We start from the raw sequence: 23,097 nt of genomic DNA, 5'->3' as shown, positions 1-23,097 counted from the left end.
ACTTTACACTCCCACCAACAGTGCAAGAGCATTCCCTTTTCTCCACATCCTCCCCAGCATTGGTTTGTGGATTTTTTGATGGTGGGCATTCTGTGTATTGATCTTGTATCCTGTGATACGAAATTTGCTGATTAGCTCTAATAATTTTGTTATAGTATCTTTAGGATTTTCTACATACAATATCATGTCATCTGCAAATAGAGTTTTACTTCTTCCTTTCCAATCTCAGTCACCTTTCTGATCTGGATTTCCTTTATTTCTCATTCTTCTCTGATTGCCATAGCTGAGAATTCCAAAACAATGTTAAATAATAGTGGTGAGAGTAGGCAGGCTTGTCTTGCTCCTGATCTTAGAGGGAATGCTTTCAGTTTTTCACCATTGAGAACAAGGTTTGCTGTGGGTTTGCTGTATATTACCTTTACTATTTTAAGCTCCTTTTATGTCCAATATTTGAAGAGTTTTATCATAAATGGCTATTGATTTCTGTCAAAGTTTTTTCTGCATCTATTGAGATTTTCATATGGATTTTATCTCTCTATTTATTAATATGATGTCTCCCATTGATTGACTTGTGTATATTGAAGAATCCTTGCATAACTGGGATAAACCTGACTTGATCATGGTGCATGATATTTTAGTCTGTTGTTGAATTCTGTTTGCTAGAATTTTGTTGAGGCTGTTTGCATATATGTTCATCAGTGATATTGGCCTGTAATTTTCTTTTTTTGTGTAATGTCATTGTCTGGTTTTGGTATCTGGGTGATGGTGACCTCGCAGAATGTATTTGGAAGTGTTCCTTTCTCTGCACTTTTTTGGAAGAGTTTTAGAAGAATAGGCATTAGCTCTTCTCTAAATGTTTGACAGAATTCTGTGAAGCCATTTGGCCCTGGGCTTTTGTTTTTTGGGGAGACTTTTTATCACACTTTCGATTTCAGTGTTTGTGATTGGCTTGTTCATAATTTCTATTTCTTCCTGGTTCAGTCTTGGGAGGATGAACTTTTCAAAGAATCTATCAATTTCCTCCAGGTTGTCCATATTTGGCATATAGTTGCTCATAATTGTCTCTTATGAGCCTTTGTAACCTCTCTGCATTGCCTGTTGTAACCTCTCCTTTTTCATTCCTAATTTTGTTCATTTGATTTTTCTCCCTTTTTTTCTTGATGAGTCTGGACGATGGTTTTTTCAGTATTGTTTATGTTCTCAGAGAACCAGCTTTTAGTTTTATTAATCTTTACTATTGTTTCCTTCATTTCTTTTCATTTATTTCTGTTCTGATCATTATGATTTCTTTCCTTTTAACTTTGGGATTTTTTTGTTATTCTTTTTCCAGCTGTTATTTGAAGTGAAAAGTTAGTCTATTCAATGTTTCTCTTATTTTTTGAGGTAAGATTGTATTGCTATAAACTTCCTTCTTAGAACTGCTTTTCCTGAATCTCACAGGCTTTGGGTTTTCATATTTTTCCTGTCATTTTTTTCCTAGGAATATTTTAACTTCCCTTCTTCCTTCAGTAACCTATTTGTTACTCAGAAATGTATTGTTTAATCTCCATGTGTGTGCTTTCACAGTCTTTTTTCTTCTGTAATTGATATCTAGCCTCACAGTGTTGTGGTCAGGAAAGACGCTTGATATGATTCCAATTTTCTTCAATTCACTTAGGCTTGATTTGTGATCCAAGAGGTGGTCTATCCTGGAGAATGTTCCATGTTCACTTGAGAAGAAAGTGTATTCTTCTGCATTTGGATGGAATGTCCTGAATATATCAATTAGGTCCGTTTTGTCTAAAGTTTCAATTAAGGTTTGTGTTTCCTTATCAATTTTCTTATTTGATGATATGTCCTATGGCATCAGTGAGATGTTACAGTCACCTACTATTATTGTGTTACTGTCAATTTCCGCTTTTATGTCTGTTAGAGTTTGCCTTATGTACTGAGGTGTTCCAATGTTGGGTGCATAAATATTTAAAATTTTTATGTCTTCTTGGATTGATCCCTTGATCATTATATAGTGTCCTTTTTTATATATTGTAATATTTTTTTATTTTAAAGTCTGTTTTGCCTGATATGAGAATTGTCACTCTGGCTTTCGTTTGATTTCCATTTGCATAGAATATCTTTTTCCATCCTCTTACTTTCAGTCTTAAAGTGGGTTTCTTGTGGACATCATATATATGGGTCTTGCTTTTGTATCCATTCAGCCAGCCTGTGTTTATTAGTTGTGGTGTTTAATCCATTTACATTTAAACTAATTATTTTTATATATGTTCCTACTGGCATTTTCATAATTGTTTTGGTTTGTTTCTGTAGGTCACTTCTTTCTCTTGTGTTTCTTGCCTATAATAACACCTTTAACATTTGTTGTAAAGCTGATTTGGTGATGCTAAACTCACTTAAATTTTGCTTGTCTGTAACACTTTTGATTTCTCTATCAGTTTTGAATAACATCCTTGCCAGGTAGTGCAATCTTGGTTATAGATTTTTTTTTTCTTTCAGTACTTCAAATATATCCTGCCATTTCCTTCTGGCCTGCAGAGTTTCTGCTGAAAGATCAGCTGTTAGTCATATAGGTTTCCCCTTGTGTATTACTTGTTCCTTTTCCCTTGCTGCTTTTAATATTTTTTCTTTGTATTTACTATTTGTTATGTTGATTAGTATGTGTCTTGACATGTTTCTCCTTGGGTTTATCCTGTATGGAACTCTCTGTGCTTCTTGGATTCTTTTTCAAATTTGCTTTTCGCTTCTCTTCTTTTCACAGCTATTTGTAAGGCCTCCTCAGACAACCATTTTGCCTTTTTGCATTTCTTTTCCATGGATTCAGTACTGCCACTCCAAAGGCTCAGGCCCAATCCCTGGTCAAGGGACTGAGATTCCTCAAGTTGTTTGTTATGGCATTAAATGGGATTAAAACAAACACAGGGAGATAAAAAAACAAAACATTGAAAGAAACAAAAGACCAACCCAGACACATGGTAAATACAAATCAGACAGACAATTACAAAAACAGTGGAACATAAACATATGCTTACACACACACAAACATAACAAAAATATTCCAAAGAAATGAAAGTACAGAGACTGACTTGGTAAGCAAAGGAAACCAAAAATAATATCAACCAATTAAAAACAGAGCTAATTAAAACTTAAACTGGAAAACAGAACCAAAGCAGGGTGTCAATTGGGGAATAAAGCAAAGAAAACGAAACAAATTAACAAACATGGTGAAAAAAGAAAGAATAAAATAAGGGGAAAAAAGAAAAAGAAAAGGAAGAAAAGAAGAAAAAAGAAAAGTAAAATTAAATAGAAGTATGTAAATATGATTTAAATATATTAAATAATAACTACAGCAGGAAAAGAACAATTAAAAAAAACAGTCAAACAGAAGAAAAACAAAAAATTCATAGAGGAAAAAAAAATCCACAGCACCACAGAAGGCCAGTGCAGAGGTAGAAGTATATAGTGGAAATGAAGATTGTGATTTTTAAAATAGAAAAAGTCTCAAGGTCTTATTCTTAGTTGTGGAGTCAGTCCCCCATGAATGAGGTTGGACCAGTGCCATGTAAAGGTTTCCTGGTTGGGGGGACTTGTGCCTGTGTTCTGGTTGATGAAGCTGGATCTCATCTGTCTGATGGGTAGTACCATGTCCAGTCACAGGTTTTGGGGTGTCTATGGGTTCAGTGTGGCTTTGCGCAGCCTGTCTGCTAGTGTGTAATGTTGTGTTTCTGTTTTCTTGAAGGATTAGCATGGGGTATCTGGGTATTGGTGCTTGCTGTCCTTTGGGTGGGCTTGGCTTTGGTGTTCAGATGGAGGCCTTTTCGGGGTCTCTCATCTATTAATGTTCCCTAGGGTCAGGTGTACTCTAGTGGTTCAAAGCCTTGGGCTTCTGTCTCTACCTCAGGGGTTCAGGCTCATTGCCTATTGAAGCTCCAAGAACTCACAAGCCACACAATGCAAAAGACAAGTTCCCAATACTTGTGGTGAAGGCAACACTCAGTAGCCCAAAATACTCAGTGAAACCTACACCAAGGTCTTCTAATACTTCTAGGAAGGTCTCTGAAACTTGTGTGCAGCATGGAGTCAGTCTCACATCTGGCCTCATTTCAGTTTATAGCTGCTCCTAAAGTTCACAGTTTCTCCTAGAGTCCACAGTCTGTTCCCCACCTGGACACAAGAGAGTGAAGGCTGAGGCTCATTAAGACTCACTTGCTCTCTTGGGCTGGGGAGAGAGAAGGATATGGCAACCACATAAGTGTTGTACGGGGGAATGCCTGTGAAAGTAGTAAGCTCTTGGATGCTGTTACAGTCTAAGGCAGCTTGTGAATTTTCCCAGAGAAAACTGGGGTCTAGGGTTCTAAGAGCCAAGCTGTTTAAGCTCCCTGCAAGGTGTGGGCAGTAACCTGTGCCTGCTCATGGCCTGGTGCTAGCTGCAACCTCTGTGATTGGGAATGTATCAACAGTGTTTCATCTGTTGCTTCCAGCACCTTTCCTGGCTTTGGCAGTGGCAGTCATGTCTAATTCCACAGCCTTGTCCAAATAGCACTCTCAGCACACATCATCATGGCCACCAGCCCCCTACCTCTCCCTGGGATCTTCGTTGGAGCCTTGGCTCCCTGAACCGCCACTCGCCCATTCCAGGTTGGGGTTTGTGAGCTGCTTATGGGCTGAGAAGTGTTGTTAGGCAGCTTTCTCAGTATTTTGCCTTCTGAGTTGCTGCTGTTGCACAGCATTCTGAGGTTTCACAGCTTCCCCCTTGGGCCCGCCTGTGAGGGGTTTTACAAATGCTCAGAAACTTTTCTTCCTTCATGACTCCCTCCCTCCCTTGGGACACAAGCTCCCGTCCTGAAGTCTTTTGTCTTTGTGTGTGTGGGTGGGTGTTTATCCTTTGTCCTACCTCATTCTAAGGAGATTTGCTTTCCTTTCTGGAGGTTTGGGGTCTTCTGCTGTCACTTAAAAGTTGTTCTGTAGGACTTGTTCCACATTCTGATCAATTTTTTTATGTATTTGTGGGGAGGCGGGTGATCTCCCCATCTTACTCCTCCACCATCTTCTTCCATCCTACAATGGTAGTTTAACTCTATATCCTCATCTGGAATCAGTAACTTAGAACTAGAAGGGATCTGTGAGTAGTACCACACTTCCTTTGACAGAGAAACTGAGGCCAAGAAAGAAATATCTTATCCAAAGTCACACTGTGAGTTTGTGGAGAAGTTGACTTGAGAACTCAGGAGTCCTGAAACCCTGGCCATGGTTTAATCTGCAAGCACAACCATTATCCATGGTTCTCTGCTAAGGCAGAGTAAGAGAAAACCCTTGCAATAGGAAGCTGCCATGTACCAAGGCATACCTGGCAATAGAAGGCAGGGACAGGCTTTTTGAACATACCTCTTGTAACTGAGATTCTTTCTTTTTGGAAGACAGATGTAAGTGCCGATCCAGCAAGGAGTAAAACCTCTCTCCATCCTTTTCAAATTTCTTTTTCCGCTCCTAGAGGTGGGAGAGAAGGTAGAGAGTAAGATGTCTGTGATTTTAATTCAATCTGCTCAGAAATGAGAAGGAACAACACAGTGTCAGAAAAGCAAGTCAGGATTTTGCCTCAGCAGTTTCAACTTCTTCAAATATAACCTTTAACAACTTCACCTACGCAAAGGGTTCCTATTGGTATAGCTAAAGTCTCTGGGAGCTAATGCTCAGACAATGGCACTTAAAATGCACCTGTATACCAGTTAATTTTTTCCCCTTAATATTTTTCATATTCATTGACTACATTAATTTTTGAAAAGAAGAAGAAGGAACACAATAGTCAACAGTGAATATGCCTTTCAAATGTTAATCTACAATGCATTTAGACAGTCTAATAATAAGTAAAACATTTCCAAGAAAATTGGAATCTAAGACTGACTGTAAATGATAAGTTCTTTGATACTGTTTAAGCATTTCAGTACTACATATTAAAATATGATGTTAAAGATATGGAAAAATCCTGCAAGGCTTAACTGAAAATCAGGAGTTGAAAAGCCTTATGACAGATGGAAGACTCAGTCGTTATTTGCGTTAAGCTCTCTGCCTCTCAACACAACAATTAATAGAAATCACAGTTTCCAAATGAGCACTAAGAATGCTAGCTTGTCACAGACTAAGGTTGACATCCTACAATCCTCTCAGCACCACATTGGGAAATTCATGTAAAAGGCTTGTGTTGTCACATAGGAAATCTAAACTCACTGAGTACCTAAAGTGTGCCAAGTATTAGATGAGGCAAAGCAAGTGACACACAGGAAAAAATATATCTCAGCCATGGTTTATTTCTAGAGGCAATCTATTGCTGGGCAGGAAGCCAGGGCAAAACTGAGTGACCTCTTACCTGTCAAGAATGTGCTTTTTACATAAACTCAAAATGGACTAAAGACCTAAATGTAAGACCAGAAAATATAAAACTCTTAGAGGAAAATATAGGCAGAACACTAGATAACATAAATCAAAGTAAGATCCTCTATGATCTGCCTCCTAGAGTAATGGAAATAAAAACAAAAGTAAACAAGTGGGACCTGATTAAACTTAAAAGCTTTTGCCCAGCAAAGGAAACTATAAGCAAGGTGAAAAGACAATCCTTAGAATGAGAGAAAATCAATGAAACAACTGACAAAGGATTTATTTTCAAAATATACAAGCAGCTCATACAACACAATACCAGAAAAACAAACAACTCAATCAAAAAGTGTGGAAGAGACCTAAGCAGACATTTCTCCAAAGAAGACAGACAGAAGGTTAGCAAACACATGAAAAGATGTTCAACATTGTTCATTATTAGAGAAATGCAAATCAAAATTATAATGAGATATCATCTCACACCAGCCAGAATGGCCATCACCAAAAAGTCTACAAACAATAAATGCTGGAGAGTGTGTGGAGAAAAGGGAACACTCTTGCACTGTTGGTGGGAATGTAAATTGATACAGCCACTATGGAAGATGGTATGGAGATTCCTTAAAAAACTAGAAATAAAACCACCATATGACCCAGCAATCCCACTCCTAGGCATATACCCTGAGGAAACCAAAACTAAAAGAGACACATGTATTTCATTGTTCATTGCAGTACTATTTACAACAGCTAGAACATGGAAGCAACCTAAGTGTCCATCGACAGATGAATGGATAAAGAAGTCATGGTATATATACACAATAGAATATTACTCATCCATAAAAAGGAACACATTTGAGTCAGTTTTGATGAGGTAGATGAACCTAGAACAGAGTGAAGTGAGTCAAAAAGAAAAAGATAAACACCGTATTCTAACACATATATATGGAATCTAGAAAAATGGTACTGAAGAATTTACTTACAGGGGAGCAGTGGAGAAACAGACAGAGAATAGACTTATGGACATGGGGAGAGGGGAGGAGAGGGTGAGATGTATGTAAAGAGTAACATGGAAACTTACATTACCATATGTAAAATAGATAGCCAATGGGAATTTGCTTTATGGCTCAGGAAACTCAAACAGGGGCTCTGTATAAACCTAGAGGGGTGGGATGGGTAGGGAGATGGGAGGGAGGTTCAAAAGGAAGGAGATACATGTATACCTATGGCTGATTCATGTTGAGGTTTGACAGAAAACAGCAAAATCCTGTAAAGCAATTATCTTTCAATGAAAAATAAATTAATTAAAAAAAAAAAGCTAGGAATGAAACCACCATATGACCCAGCAATTCCACTCCTAGGCATATACCCTGAGAAAACCAAAATTGAAAAAAGACACATGTATCCCATTGTTCACTGCAGCACTATTTACAATAGCTAGAACATGGAAGCAACCTAGATGTCCATTGACAGATAAATGGATAAAGAAGTTGTGGTTCATATACACAATGGAATATCACTCACCCATAAAAAGGAACACATTTGAATCAGTTCAAGTGAGGTGGATGAACTTAGAGCCTATTATACAGAGTGAAATAAGTCAGAAAAAGAAAGATAAATATCATATTCTAATGAATATATACGGAATCTAGAAAAATGATACTGAAGAATTTATTTACAGGGCAACAATGGAGAAACAGACATAGAGAATAGACTTATGGACATGGGGAAAGGGGAGGAGAGGGTGAGATATAAGGAAAGAGTAACATAGAAACTTACATTACCATACGTAAAATAGATGACCAATGGGAATTTGCTGTATGGCTCAGGAAACTCAAACAGGGGCTCTGTATCAACCAAGAGGGTGGGATGGCGAAGGAGATTGAAGGGAGGTTCAAAAGGGAGGGGATATATGTATACCTATGGCTGATTCATGTTGAGGTGAGGTTTGACAGAAAACAACAAAATTCTGTAAAGCAGTTATCGTTCAATTAAAAAGTCAATTAATTAATTAAAAAAGAGAAAAAATAGAGATAATTCATGTGTTAAAAAAAAAAAAGAATGTGCATTTTAACCAGAGGAGAAAAAATAAGAGAGGAAGCTAACATTAACTGAGGCCTAAATCAGGCCAAGCAGTTTGCTAAGTACTTAAAATTCATATCTCATTAAGTCTTCACAACCCTGAAGAGTACACATTATAAAGGAAATTAAGGTTCAAAAAAGGTGAAGTAACTTGTTGAAGGTTGCATAATATGCCAGTCTACTTTATTTCATATTGTCAAATAAAGTTCAGATAATCATGAAAATACTTTTTAGGAGGCTTATGAATAATTCGGAGAAGGCAATGGCACCCCACTCCAGTACTCTTGCCTGGAAAATCCCATGGATGGAGGAGCCTGGTAGGTTGCAGTCCATGGGGTCGCGAAGAGTCGGACATGACTGAGCGACTTCACTTTCACTTTTCACTTTTATGCATTGGAGAGGGAAATGGCAACCCACTCCAGTGTTCTTGCCTGGAGAATCCCAGGGATGGGGTCGCACAGAGTCAGACACGAATGAAGTGACTTAGCAGCAGTAGCAGTATGAATAATTGGGGAGCCTTGACTATAGTCTTAGCCCCAACTCAGATACCAAACACATGAGATAGAGATTTTCACACAAAATATAGGTAGGGAAAACTTTTCCTCCAGGTGCTGAATCTATTTAAAGTAGCAACTGTTTGAATCATGGAAGCCAGAAAATGTCAGTGACTTCTCTAAGAATAGATAAAGCTCTATGGGTCACTTTCTCCTCCACTTCCATTTTTAAAATTACAAACTATGAGATAGAATTCATGTATCATAAAATTCACCCTTTTTAAGTAAATAATTCAGTTTTTAGTATATCAACAAAGCTGTGCAACCATCACTGTTTTATGATTCCAGTATACTTCCATCACCTCAAAAATAAATTCCATACCTATTAATAATCATTCCATGTTTTCCTGTATTTCTCCTCAAAAACCACAACTTACTTTGTGTCTCTATGAATTTGTCTATTCTAGACATTTCATATAACTGAAATCATACAATAAGTTGCCTTTTGTGACTGTTTTCTTACACTTAAAATAATGCTTTTAATGTTTATCCCTATTGTAGCATGTGTCAGTACTTCATTCCTTTCTATGGCAAAATAATATTTGACTATATGGCTATATGGATATACCATATGTTCTTTATGAATTCTACAGTTGATGGACATTAGACTTATTTCCATTTGGGGGTGGTCATAAATAATGCTGCTATGAATATTCACATATGAGACTTTATGTGGTCATGTTTTCAATTCTTTTGAGCATATACATATGCTCAGTGGAATTAGAGTCATATGGGTGACTTTATTTTTAACTTTTTGAGGAACCATCAAACTGTTTTCCAAAGTTTGTGTTTCATTTTACATTCCCCACAACAATGAATGAGAGTTTCAATTTCTCCACATACTCAACAATACTTACTTTTTGACTATACTGAAACCAGTGGGTGTGGTGTGAAGATGCACCACTACTTATTTTTGACTATACTGAAACCAGTGGGTGTGATGCAAAGATGCATTCACTGTGGCTGCATTCACATTGCATTTCCCTAATGACTAACAGCATGAAATGTTTTTTCCTAAGATTACTGACCCTTTGTATATGAAGTTAGCCCATGAACAACATGGGGGTTAGGCATGCCAAATCTCCCTGTAATCGAAAATCTGTGTATAACTTATAGTCCACCCTCTGAACACATGGATCCTCCACATTTACAGCTCCACATCTACAGATTCAACCAACAGATCTGTCGAACTGTAATATTAAATATCAAAAATATCGACTTATAAGCAGACCCATGAAGTTCAAGCCAAAGTTATTGAAGGGTCAACTATATATTCTTTGGAGAAATGTTTACTGAATTATTTTTCCCATTTTAAAATTGGGTTCTACCTTTATATTTTTCCAAAGACATACAAATGGCCAAAAAGCACATGAAAAGTTGTTCAACATCACTAATAATCAGAGGAATGCAAGTCAAAGCTACAATGAGGTATTACCTCACATAGGCCAGAATGGCCATCATCAAAAAATCTACAAACAATATATGCTGGAGAGAGTGTGGAAAAAAAGGAACTCTCCTATACGGTTGTAAATTGGTACAACCGCTATGGACAATACTATGAAGGTTCCTTGCATGCGCGTGTGCTCAGTCAATTTAGTCATGTCCTACTCTTTATGAACCTATGGACCCTAGCCCACCAGGCTCCTCTATCCATGGGATTCTGCAAGCAAGAATACTGGAGTGGGTTGCCATGCCCTCCTCCAAGGGATCTTCCTGATCAAGGAATCGAAGCCACGTCTCCTGCATCTCCTGCATTGGAGGCATATTTTCTAGCCACTGAGCCATCTGGGAAGCCCATGAAGGTTCCTTAAAAAACTAAAGATAGAGCTATCATGTGCTTGTGTGTGCTCAGTTGTGTCTGACTCTTTGTGACCCCATGGACTGTAGCCTGCCATGCTCCTTTCTCCATGGGATTTTTCAGGCAAGAATACTGAAGTGGGTTGCTAGTTCATCCTCCAGGGGATCTTCCCAAGCTAGGAACTGAACCCACATCTACCTGTGTCTCTTGCATTTCAGGCGGATTCTTTACCCACTGAGCCATCAGAAAGAGCAACCATATGATCCAGTAATCCCACTACTGGGCATATATTCAGAAAAAAACACAATTTTGAAAAGATATATGCACCCTGATATTCATTGTAGCACTATTTACAACAGTCAGGACATGGAAGAAACTTAAATGTCCATCAACAGAGGAATGGATAAAGATGATGTGGTACATATATACAATGGAATATTCCTCAGCCATAAAACAATGAAATATTGCCTATTGCCACAACATATTAATAGATGTACCTAGAGATTATAATACTAAGTGAAGTAAGACACACAGCAAAAGACAAATATTATATGGTATCAGTCATGTGGAATCTAATTTTTAAAAAATTATACAAATGAACTTATTTACAAATAAGTTAGTAGACTTAGCAGATATCAAAAACAAACTTACAGTTATCAACGGGAAAATATAATGGGGGGCAGGATAAATCAGAAGCTTGGAGTGAACACATACACACTACTATATATAAGATAGATAAGAAACAGGGATCTACTATATAGTATGGAGAACTCTATTCAATATTCTGTGATAATCGCTATGAGGAAACAATCTAAAAAATAATGAATATATATATGTATATATTGGAGAAGGAAATGGCAACCCACTCCAGTATTCTTGCCTAGAGAATCCGGTGAACAAAGGAGCCTGGTGAGCTTCTGCCCATAGGGTCACACAGAGCCAGACACGACTGAAGTGACTTAGCATGCATGCATGCATTGGAGAAGGAAATGGCAACCCACTCCAGTATTCTTGCCTCCAGTATGTCACCACATTATTTTGATTATTTGATTATTTTGATTACAACAGGTTTGTGGTAAGTTTTAAAATTAACAATTGTGAATCTTTTCTTAAGATTTCTTTTTCCATTTGGTTCTACATAGATTTTAGGGTCAACATATCTATTTGTGCAAAATGGCCAGTTGCTATTTTGCTAGAGATTTACACTGAATCTATAAATATTTTGTATTACCATCTTAATAATATCACCTTCCAATTCATGAAAATGAAATGTCTTTCTATTTAGTGAAGTCCCCCTTAATTTCTTTCAATGATATTTTGAACTTTTTAGTATACAAGTCTTGCACTTATTCTGTTAAATTTTTGTGTCAGTACTTGAATCTTTTTGATACTACTGTAAACAAGATTGTTTTCTTAATTTAATTTTTAGGTCGTTCATTAATTTGCATAGGAAAACAATGTATTTTTGTATATCAATCTTGTACCCTGTAACCTTGTTGAACTCCTCTATTAGTTCTAATTGTGTGTGTGTATTCCTTAGGATTTTCTATACACAAGATACAGTCATTTGCAAATGGCAAGTTTTACTTCTTTAAACATAGAATCATAAACACTGTATGATACCACTTATATGTGGAATGCAAAAATTAAAACAAAGTAGTGAATACAGACTCACAGATACATATAACTGACTAGTGATTACCAGTGGGGAGAGAGAAGAGGAGGAAATTGAGAAATACAAACTGTTATGTATAAAATAAGCTACTCATGTATATTGTACAACACTGGAAATACAGTCAATTTTCATAATAAATATAAATGAGGTATAACCTTTAAAAATTGTGAATCACTATATTGTACACCTGCAACATATAATATTGTGGGGGCTTCCCACGTGACTCAGTGGCAAAGAATTCATCTGCCAATTCAAGAGCCAAAGGAGATGTGGGTTCCATCCCAGGGTTGGGAAGATCCCCTGAAGGAGGAAATGGCAACCCACTCCAGTATTCTTGCCAGGATAATCCCATGGAAAGAGGAGTCTGTGGGTTCTCAAAGAATCAGAAAAAACTGAAGTAACTGAGTATGTACACAACATATAATATTGTACATCAAATATGCAAGCATGCCAAGTCACATCAGTCATTCCGACTCTGTGCAACCCTATGAATTGTAGCTTGCCAGGTTCCTGTGTCCATGGGGTTCTTCAGGCAAGAATACTGGAATGGATTGCCATGCCCTCCTCCAGGGGATCTTCCCATCCCAGGGATCAAAACCTTGTCTCTTAGTTCTTCTCCATTGTAAGCTGAGTTCTGTACAACTACGGCAACCTGGGAAGCTGGTACATCAAATGTACTTCAGTTAAAAAAAAAAAGAACTTTCATTTCAGGGTCAATTTGAATGCAAGTACCAAATGTAACAGAGGCTCTAATCAAGAGTCACTTTTTATCCTAAGGTCAAAGTGGTACATTAAGACACTACTGGACTGATGGATAAAGGAAAGAAATCCTACGTTGAGAAGACACATTTGCCAAGCACAATGTGAGACACTTTAATAATGTTATTTAATTGAAATATTCATATCAACTCTGAATGTTAGGTTTATTTTCAAATTTTATTATTGAATAGAAATTTATACAGAATGACAGACTGAAGAGAGGAAATAGAGCCTAGGAACTTGACTGACTCATCACACTCATAATGCTAATATGACCAGATCAGTATTCATGGTTAGGACTATTTATTAAAGTTTTCATTATTCAAATATTCATCTAGTTCCATGTAGGACATTAAGACAATAAGCAATCCTTAGTCCTCTTTCTCATATTTCCTCAGTTCATTTCAGTCACTCAGTCGTGGCTCACTACTTGTGATCCCATGGACACACCAGGCTTCCGTGTCCATCACCAACTCCTGGAGTTTACTCAAATGTATGTCCATTGAATGGTGATGCCATCCAACAGCCTCACCCTCTGTCTTCCCCTACTCCCACATTCAATCTTTCCCAGCATCAGGGTCTTTTCAAATGAGTCAGTTCTTCACATCAGGTGGCCAGAGTATTGGAGTTTCAGCTTCATCATCAAGTCCTTCGAATGAATATTCAGGACTGATTTCCTTTAGGATGGAATGGTTTGATCTCCTTGCAGTCCAAGGGACTCTCCAGAGTCTTCCCCAACACCACAGTTCAAAAGCATAAATTCTTTGATGCTCAGCTTTCTTCATAGTCCAACTCTCACATCCATACATGACTACTGGAAAAGTCATAGCTTTGACTACACGGAAACTTTGTTAGCAAAGTGATGTTTTTGCTTTTTAATATGCTGTCTAGGTTGGTCATACCTTTTTTTCAAGAGCAAGTGACTTTTAATTTCATGGCTGCAGTCACCATCTGCAGTGATTCTGGAACCCAAAAGAATAAAGTCTGTCACTGTTTCCACATCTATTTGCCATGAAGTGATGGGACCAGATGCCATGATCTTAGTTTTCTGAATGTTGAGTTTTAAGTCAACTTTTTCACTTTCCTCTTTCACTTTCATCAAGAGTCTCTTTAGTTCTTCTTTGCTTTCTACCATAAGGGCGGTGTTATCTGCATATCTGAGGTTATTGATATTTCTCCTGGAAATCTTGATTCCAGCTTGTGCTTCATCCAGCCCGACATTTCATATGATATAATCTGTGTATAACTTAAGTATGCAAGGTGACAATATACAGCCTTCATGTATTCCATTTCCAAGGAACCAGTCTGTTGTTACATGTCCAGTTCTAACTGTTGCTTCCTGACCTGCATACAGGTGTCTCAAGAGGCAGGTCAGGTGGTCTGGGATTCCCATCTCTTTCAGAATTTTCCACAGTTGATTGTGATCCACACAGACAAAGGCTTTGGCATAGTCAATAAAGCAGAAATAGATGTTTTTCTGGAACTTTCTTGCTTTTTGATAATCCAGTGAATGTTGGCAATTTGAGCTCTGGTTCCTCTGCCTTTTCTAAAACCAGCTTGAACATCTGAAAGTTCACGGTTCACGTATTGCTGAAGTCTGGCTTGGAGAATTTTGAGCATTACTTTACTAGCGTGTAAGATGAGTGCAATTGTGCAGTAGTTTGAGAATTCTTTGGGATTGCCTTTCTTTGGGATTGGAATGAAAACTGATCTTTTCCAGTCCTGTGGCCACTGTTGAGTTTTCCAAATTTGTTGGCAACAGATGTGAGAGTTGGACCTAAAGAAGACTGAGCACTGAAGAATTGATGCTTTTGAACTGTGGTGTTGGAGAAGACTCTTGAGAGTCCCTTTGACTGCAAGGAGATCCAACCAGTCCATCCTAAAGGAGCTCAGCCCTGAGTGTTCATTGGAAGGAACGATGCTGAAGCTGAAACACCAATACTTTGGCCACCTGATGCAAAGAACCAAATCATTGGAAAAGACCCTGATGCTGAGAAAGAATGAAGGCAGGAGGAGAAGGGGTCAACAGAGGATGAGGTAATTGGATGGCATCACCCACTCAATGGAGATTAGTTTGAGTAAACTCCGGGAGTTGGTGATGGACAGGGAGTGCTGGCATGCTGCAGTCTATATGCTCACAAAGAGTTTGACATGACTGAGTGACTGAACTGGACTGAACTGAACTGAATATTAAAGAAACACAGTGAGTGAGTGAGTGAAAGTCACTTAATCATGTCTGAATCTGCGACCCCATGGACCCCATGGAATTTTCCAGGCCAGAATATTGGAGTGGGTAGCCTTTACCTTCCCTGGGGGATATTCCCAACCCTGGGATTGAACCAAGGTCTCCTGCATTGCAGACAGATTCTTTACCAGCTGAGCCACCAGGGAAGCCCAAGAATACTGGTGTGGGTGGCCTATCACTTTTACAGAGAATCTTCCCAACCCAGGAATTGAACTGGGGTCTCCTGCATTTCAGGCGGATACTTTACCAACTGAGCTATCAGGGAAGACCCAGAGAAACACATTAGAGAGCATGAAATGTCTCAAATTTATTTAGATTCTGTTTTCTTCTATGGCCTTCACTAGAGTTTAATTTCTTTCTTAATATAATGTTTTTATGTATTCCTGTTTAAAGTAACTTGTTCTTATTTCATAGTTTTTGTTGCTAATATGAATGCTATTTTAACTTACATTTACTGGATGGTTTTTTCATGTTGAATATAATATTGATTTTTGTATATTACTCTGGTAATTACCAGCTTCCCTGGTGGCTCAGTGGTAAAGAATCCACCTGCCAATGCAGGAGAATCAGATTAGATCCCTGGATCGGGAAGACTGCCTGGAGAAAGAAATGGAAACCCAATCCAGTATTTTTGCCTGGGAAATCCTATGGACAGCAGACCCTGGGAGGTCACAGTCCATGGAGTTGCAAAGGGTCAGACACAAACTCAGAAACTAAATAACAACTACTGGTAATTACCATTTTGGCTGAAATTCTTATTAGGCCTAAGAAGTTTTTTATTGATTTCTGTAGTTAAGATCATTGTATCATCTTCAAATAAAGCCAATTGTACATCTTTCCTTCATGTCTTTATACATTTATTTAATTTTCATTCTTTAAAAACTGGTCAAGCCCTCCTGAATTAGGCTAAAAGCATTAAGTGATTGGCATCCTTGCCTTGTTCCTCATCTTAAGAGGAATATAAAGTTTCTCTGTTAAGTATAAAGTTTGCTACAAGTTTTCATTAGACATATCTTCCTCAACATACAATGAACTCATCATAAGTTGAAAATATCAAAAGTCAAAAATGCATTTAATTTAAACTACCAACATCATAGCTTAGCTTAGCCTACCTTAAATGTGCCCAGGACAATGACATTAGCCTACAGTTAGGCAAAATCATCTAACACAAAACCTGTTTTCTAATAAAGTGTTGAATATCTCATGCAATTTATCAAGTACTATACTAAAAGTGAAAAACAGAATGGTTGTGTGGGTACAGAATGGATGTTAAGTGTATCAGTTGTTTACTGTCATGAATGTATATATAGCTGACTGGGAGCTGAAGCTTGCCAGCATTAAAAGAGAGTACTGTTTGACATATATCTAGCCAGGGAAAACATCAAAACTCAAAATTTGAAGTATGGCATCTACTGACTGAGTATTGAACCACTGTAAAGCTGAAAGTCATTGCTAAGTTGGGGAATATCTGTATAACCATTATCAAGTTAAGAATTTCCCTTCAATTCTAGATGAAGATAAGCATAAAATTTTTGTCCTTTACACTAAAAATGAAGTGAATTACAATGACTGATTTCTAAAGATTATTTCTTTGGATTCCTGAGATATATATATATATAATGTGTATATGTATATACACACATATATATGCATACCTTGTTTTATTGCATTATGCTTTATTTAACTTCACAGATTGTGTTTTTTGAAGAATAAACGTTTGTGACAACCCCACGTTAAGTAAGTTTACTGGCATCATTTCTCTAACAGCATTATTTTTTTTTTCCTTTTTTTTTTTTATTATTTTTATTTTTTTTTCCAGTGGGTTTTGTCATACATTGATAACAGCATTATTTTTAAATTAAGCTATATATATATATTTTTTTAGACATAAACCTATTGCATACTTAGTAGACTACAGTATACTGTAGGTGTAACATATGCAGTGGGAAACAACAACAACAAATCATGTGGCTCACTTTATTGCAATAATCACTTTAAGGATCTGGAACCACAATATCTTCAATGTGTGAGTGTGTGGTTGTACGTCTGTGTGGGTATTTTTGTTGTTAGCTAATACTTCAGCATTCTATTTTCATTAAGTAAAAGAAGTCTTTGTTTTTTTCAAAGAATTTATTTATTCAAAATAGTTTTAGGTTCACAGTAAAACTAAGACGAAACTACAGAAGTTCCCACCTACTCCCTGCCAATATACAAGTATAGCCTTCCCCAACAACATCTCCCACAAAAGTGGTACATTTCTTACCACTGATGAATCTACATTGACACATAATCTCCCAAATTCCATAGCTAACATTTGTGTTCACACTTGGTGTGGTATAGTCCATGGGTTTGGACATGTGCATAATGACATATATCCATCATTATGGTGGTAAAATACAGAATATTTTCACTGCCCTAAAAATCCTCTGTACTCCACTTATTCATGACTTCCCCCATCAACTCCTGATCTTTTTACTATCTTCATAGTTTTGTATTTTCCACAACGTCACAGAATTGAAACCACAGAGTACATAGCCTTTGAATATTGGTTTCTTTCACCTAGCAATATGCACTTAAGTTTCCTTTATTTCTTTTCATGGCTTGATAGCTTAATTTTCAGTGGTGTATACTATTGCATTGCCTCTATGTACCAAAGTTTATGTACTTATTCACCTACTGAAGAGTATCCTATTTGCTTCCAGATTTTGGCAATTATGGATAAAGCTGCTATAAACACCTATGTGGAGGTTTTTAAGTGAATATAAGTTTTCAACACCTTCAAGGAGTGCAAGGAGTGCTGGTTCATAAAAGTATGTTTAGTTTGCTAAGAAACTGCCAAATTGTCTTCAAAAGTAGCTGTGCCTGCTAAGTCGCTTCAGTCATGTCTGACTCGACCGTATGGACTGTAGCCCACCAGGCTCCTCTGTCCATCGGATTCTCCAGGCAAGAATACTGGAGTGAGTTGTCATGCCCTTCTTCAGGGGATCTTCCTGACCCAGGGATTGAACCTGAGTCTCTGATGTCTCCTGCATTGTCAGACAGGTTCTTTACCACTAGCCTCACCTGAGAAGCCAAAGTAGCTGTACCATTTTACATTCCCATCACCAGTAAATAAAAGTCCCATTGTTTCACACCCTCATCAGTGTTCTGGATTTTGGCCATTTTACCAGGTGTAAAGGAGCATATCATTCGTGTTTTAATAATGCCTCTCATGATGCAGAAAATCTTTTCATATGGTTATTTTCAATAGGTATATCTTCTTTGGTGAGGCGTCTATTAAGTTCTTTAGCCCATATTTAATCCAGTTGTTTGCTTTCTTCTTGTTGATATTTAAGAGCTGTCCATATATATCTTGATCACATGTATTTTGCAAATATTTTCTCACAGTCTTTGGCTTGTCTTCTCACTCACTTGACAATGTTTTTAACGGTGTAGAAGTTTTTTTTTAATTTTAATGAAGTCTACATTGACAATTCTTTCGTGATTTATGCCTTTGATATTGTGTCTGAAAAGTCATCATCATTCCCCAAATCATCTAGTTTTTTGCCTATTTTATCTTTTAGGAGTTTCATAATTCTGCACTTTATGCTTAGGCCTATGACCTATTTTGAGTCAATTTTTGTGAAGTGGTAAGGTTTCTTTTGCATGTGGATTCTTTTTTGTTTGTTTTTTGTGAATATCATGAAACTCCAGGATCGTCTGTGGAAAAGATTATCTTAGCTTCATTGTGTTTTCTTTGCTCCATTTTCAAAGGTCGTTCATTTCACTTCAGTCGCTCAGTCGTGTCTGACTCTGCAATCCCATGGACTGAAGCATGCCAGGCTTCCCTATACATCACCAACTCCCACAGCCTACTCAAACTCATGTCCATTGTGTCGGTGATGCCATCCAACCATCTCATCCTCTGTCATCCCCTTCTCCTCCTGCCTTCAATCTTTCCCAGCATCTGGGTCTTTGCCAGTGAGCTGGTTCTTTACATCAGGTGGCCAAAGTATTGGAGTTTCAGCTTCAGCATCACTTCTTCCAATGAATATTCAAGACTGAGCTCCTTTAGGATGGACTGGTTGGATCTCCTTGCTATGCAAGGGACTCTCAAGAGGCTTCCCCAACACCACAGTTCAAAAGCATCAATTCTTTGGCACTCAGTTTTCTTTATAGTCCAACTCTCATATCCATACATGACTACTGGGAAAGCCGTAGCTTTGACTAGACAGATCTTTGTTGGTAAAATAACGTCTCTGCTTTTTAATATGCTGTCTAGGTTGGTCATAGCTTTTTTTCCAAAGAGCAAACACCTTTTAATTTCATGTTTGCAGTCACCATCTGTATTTGGAGCCCCCCAAAAAATAAAGTCTCTCACTATTTCCATTGTTTTCCCATCTATTTGCCATGAAATGATGGGACCAGATGCCATGATGTCAAAGATCAGTTGACCATATTTATATGTGTTATTTCTGGGCTTTCTACGGTGTTCCATTGATCTATTCTTTCACCAACATCACAGTGTCTTGATTACGATAGTTTTATATTAAGTCTTGTAGTCAGAGAGTGTTCAGTTCAGTTCAGTCACTCAGTCATGTCCTACTCATTGCGACCCCATGAACTGCAGCACACCAGACCTCCCTGTCCATCACCAACTCCCGGTGTTTACTCAAACTCATATCCAGTGAGTCAGTGATGCCATCCAATCATCTCATCCTCTGTCATCCCCTTCTCAGATAGTGTTAGTCTTCCAATTTTGTTCCTCTAAACCACAAATAAAGTTCCAATACCTTGGACACCTGATGTGAAGAGCTGACTCATTGGAAAATACTCTGATGTTGGGAAAGATTGAAGGCCAGAGGAGAAGGAGGTGACAGAAGACCAATGGTTAGATGGCATCACCAACTCAATGAACATGAGTTTGAGCAAGCACCAGGAGATGATGAAGGACAGGGAAGCCTGGCATGCTGCAGTCCATGGGGTAGCAAAGAGTCAGACATGACTGAGCATCTGAACAATAAAATCACAAATGTTGTGTTGGCTACTAGGTATATTTGTCTTTCCATATAAACTTTAATTTTGCTGATAACCACAAAATAACTTGCCAGGAATTTGATTTGGATTGTACTGAATCTGTATATCAAAGTAGGAAAGAACTTACATCTTGACATTATGTTTTCCTATCCAAGAACATGAAATATGTCTCTGTTTTGCTTTTTTAATTTCATTCTTCAGAGTTCATCTATGTTCATAAGCAAAAGGGGATGACTTTTATTCTCTATTTTCCTTATCTCATTTTTGCAATCAAAATCATGATACTATTACAAATTATTCTGAGAGCTTTAACTCTTATGTTATCCCTTGGAATAATTTATATATCAATAACAATTAACTGTTATCTTAATTGTTTGCTACAACTCACCAGCAAAGCCAACTGGGACCACTTTTTGTTGATGATAAAAGAGAAGAGGACATCTTTGTCTTCTATTTAAATTTCTTTAAAATGTATTAGTCGAGGCAGTCTTAAGATGGCAGAGGAATAGGATGGGGAGACCACTTTCTCCCCCACAAATTCATCAAAGGAACATTTGAACACTGAGCAAATAACACAAAACAACTTCTGAATGCTAGCAGAGGACATCAGGCACCCAGAAAGGCAGCCCATTGTCTTCGAAAGGAGGTAGGACAAACTATAAAAGATAAAAGGAGAGACAAAAGAGGTAGGGACAGAGATCTGTCCTGGGAAGGGAGTCTTAAAAAAGAGAGCAGTTTCCAAACACCAGGAAACACTCTCACCAGTGGGTCTGTGGCGAGTCTTGGAATCTCAGAGGGCAACATAACTGAGAGGAAAAATAAATAAATAAATAATTAAAACCCACAGATTACCTGCCTAACAGCAACTCCCAGCAGAGAAGCAGCCCATTTGCTCGCATCCACCACAAGCAAGCGGGGGCTGAACAGGGAGGCTCCAGCTGCATTGCTTAGGGTAAGGACCAGGCCTCAATGCCCCAAGGGCAATCTGAGGGAACTAACATGAGATAGCAACCCAGACTGTGGGAGAGCCAGAGAGAGAGAGAAAAAAGAGAGAGAGAGAGAGAGAGAGAGAAAGAACTATACCATGAAAAGCCCTAACCTCAGACACTGCCAGGCCTGCTCACAGAGCAAAGGACTGAGCAGAGCTAGCAGGCTGCAGACTGGCCCATTCCCCACTGGAGACAGGTAGGCAGAAGCAGCCAGAGCCCGAAGGGGGCAATCGTGGCCCCAGAGAGGCATCCTCTACCAAACTGCAAGCAGTCTTCATTGCTAATCAAGACTTCTTGGGATTCTGGATGGCTGACATCTGCCGGGAGAGTTGCCACCTGAGATCAGCTCGCCAGAAGAGACACACGGCACACTTGAGAAGGTGTGCCCATTGTACACCCAGAAAACCCAGTGGCTGGGACGGGGGAGGCAATAAGACGAACCCCCCACCTGAGGGTGACTGCACTGGCCAAGCATCTGCTCACCTGAGCTGCTGAGACCCGGGAAGCACACAAAACACAGGCCCAACCAAGTCTGTGCCTTTGTGGAGTACTCAAGAACGTGAACCTGAGCAGCTCAGACCTGGGAAGTGCACGCAAACCAGGGCCTACCTCAGAGAGTTCCCAGCAGAGCAACCTAGAGCCTGAGAAGTGTAGACCATGAAAGCACACACGCCATGAGTGGGGTCAAACCCAGTGCAGCTGAAACACTGTGAGCAATCCCAACACAAGCCAGTGATATTTGTTTGCAGTGTTCCTCCCTCCCCACAGCACAACTGAACAAGTGAGCCTAAAAAAAGTGACCACCATCACCTCCATGTGTCATGGTGGAAATTAGACACTGAAGAGACCTGCAAACAGAAGCAGCTAGAATAAACAGAGGGAACTGCTTTGGAAGTGACAGGTGCAACAAATTAAAACCCTGTAGTTAGTACCAACCACACAGGAACGGGCCTATAGATCTTGAGAAGTATAAGCCAAATCAAGGAACTATCTGAAAATGATCTAACCGCACACTATCCACAACAGCTCCAGAGAAATTCCTAGATGTATTTTTACTAGTATCATTTTTTTATTTTTATTTTTTTTTATTTTTAAGTCCTATATTACTCCTTTAATTTTCATTTTTATAACCTAATATTACCTTCCAAAAAAACCTATTTTTAAAGCAAACTTCATATATATACTTTATACTTCTTGTGACTTTGCTTTGTTTTTTTTAATATTATATTTTTGAGAAGCTAACATCTACTCTAGATGTTTAATCTTTGCTTTTTGGTATTTCTTATCAATTCTGTAATTTTAAGAATGCAATCTTCACTACCCATTTTTATGTGGGAGTGAGATTACTGGCTTGATTGTTCTATCCCCCCTTTGACTCTCCTTTTTCTCCACCTGGTTGCCTCTATCTCCTCCCTCCCCTCTTCTCTTCTCTACCCAACTCTGTGAATCTCTTTATGTGTTCCTCACTGTGGAGCACAATAAGGGAACTAACTAATGGCTGGATCTGTCTCTTTTCTTTTGATTCCCCCTTTTCTCCTCCTGGCCACCTCTGTCTCCTTCCTCCCTCTTCTCTTTTCTGTGTAACTCCGTGAACATCTCTGAGGGGTCCAGACTGTGGAGAGCAC

At 38.3% G+C, this 23,097-nt stretch overlaps 1 protein-coding gene across 7 annotated transcripts in view; it reads right to left on the bottom strand.

Annotated features, from left to right (window-relative positions):
• OPHN1 (oligophrenin 1) overlaps nucleotides 1–23,097 on the bottom strand; it is a 750,938-nt gene that overhangs the window by 427,386 nt on the left and 300,455 nt on the right. For all 7 annotated transcript variants that reach the window (XM_061136930.1, XM_061136931.1, XM_061136928.1 and 4 more), the window contains one exon: nucleotides 5,377–5,478. In XM_061136930.1, coding sequence (XP_060992913.1) covers nucleotides 5,377–5,478 — 102 coding nt within the window. The remainder of the gene's footprint in view (nucleotides 1–5,376; nucleotides 5,479–23,097) is intronic.

This window comes from Dama dama, chromosome X (genome assembly GCF_033118175.1).
Source record: "Dama dama isolate Ldn47 chromosome X, ASM3311817v1, whole genome shotgun sequence".
NCBI classification, from domain to species: Eukaryota; Metazoa; Chordata; class Mammalia; order Artiodactyla; family Cervidae; genus Dama; species Dama dama.
Note: the sequence above shows the minus strand (reverse complement) of the source record. Positions and strands in the feature narration are given on the sequence as shown.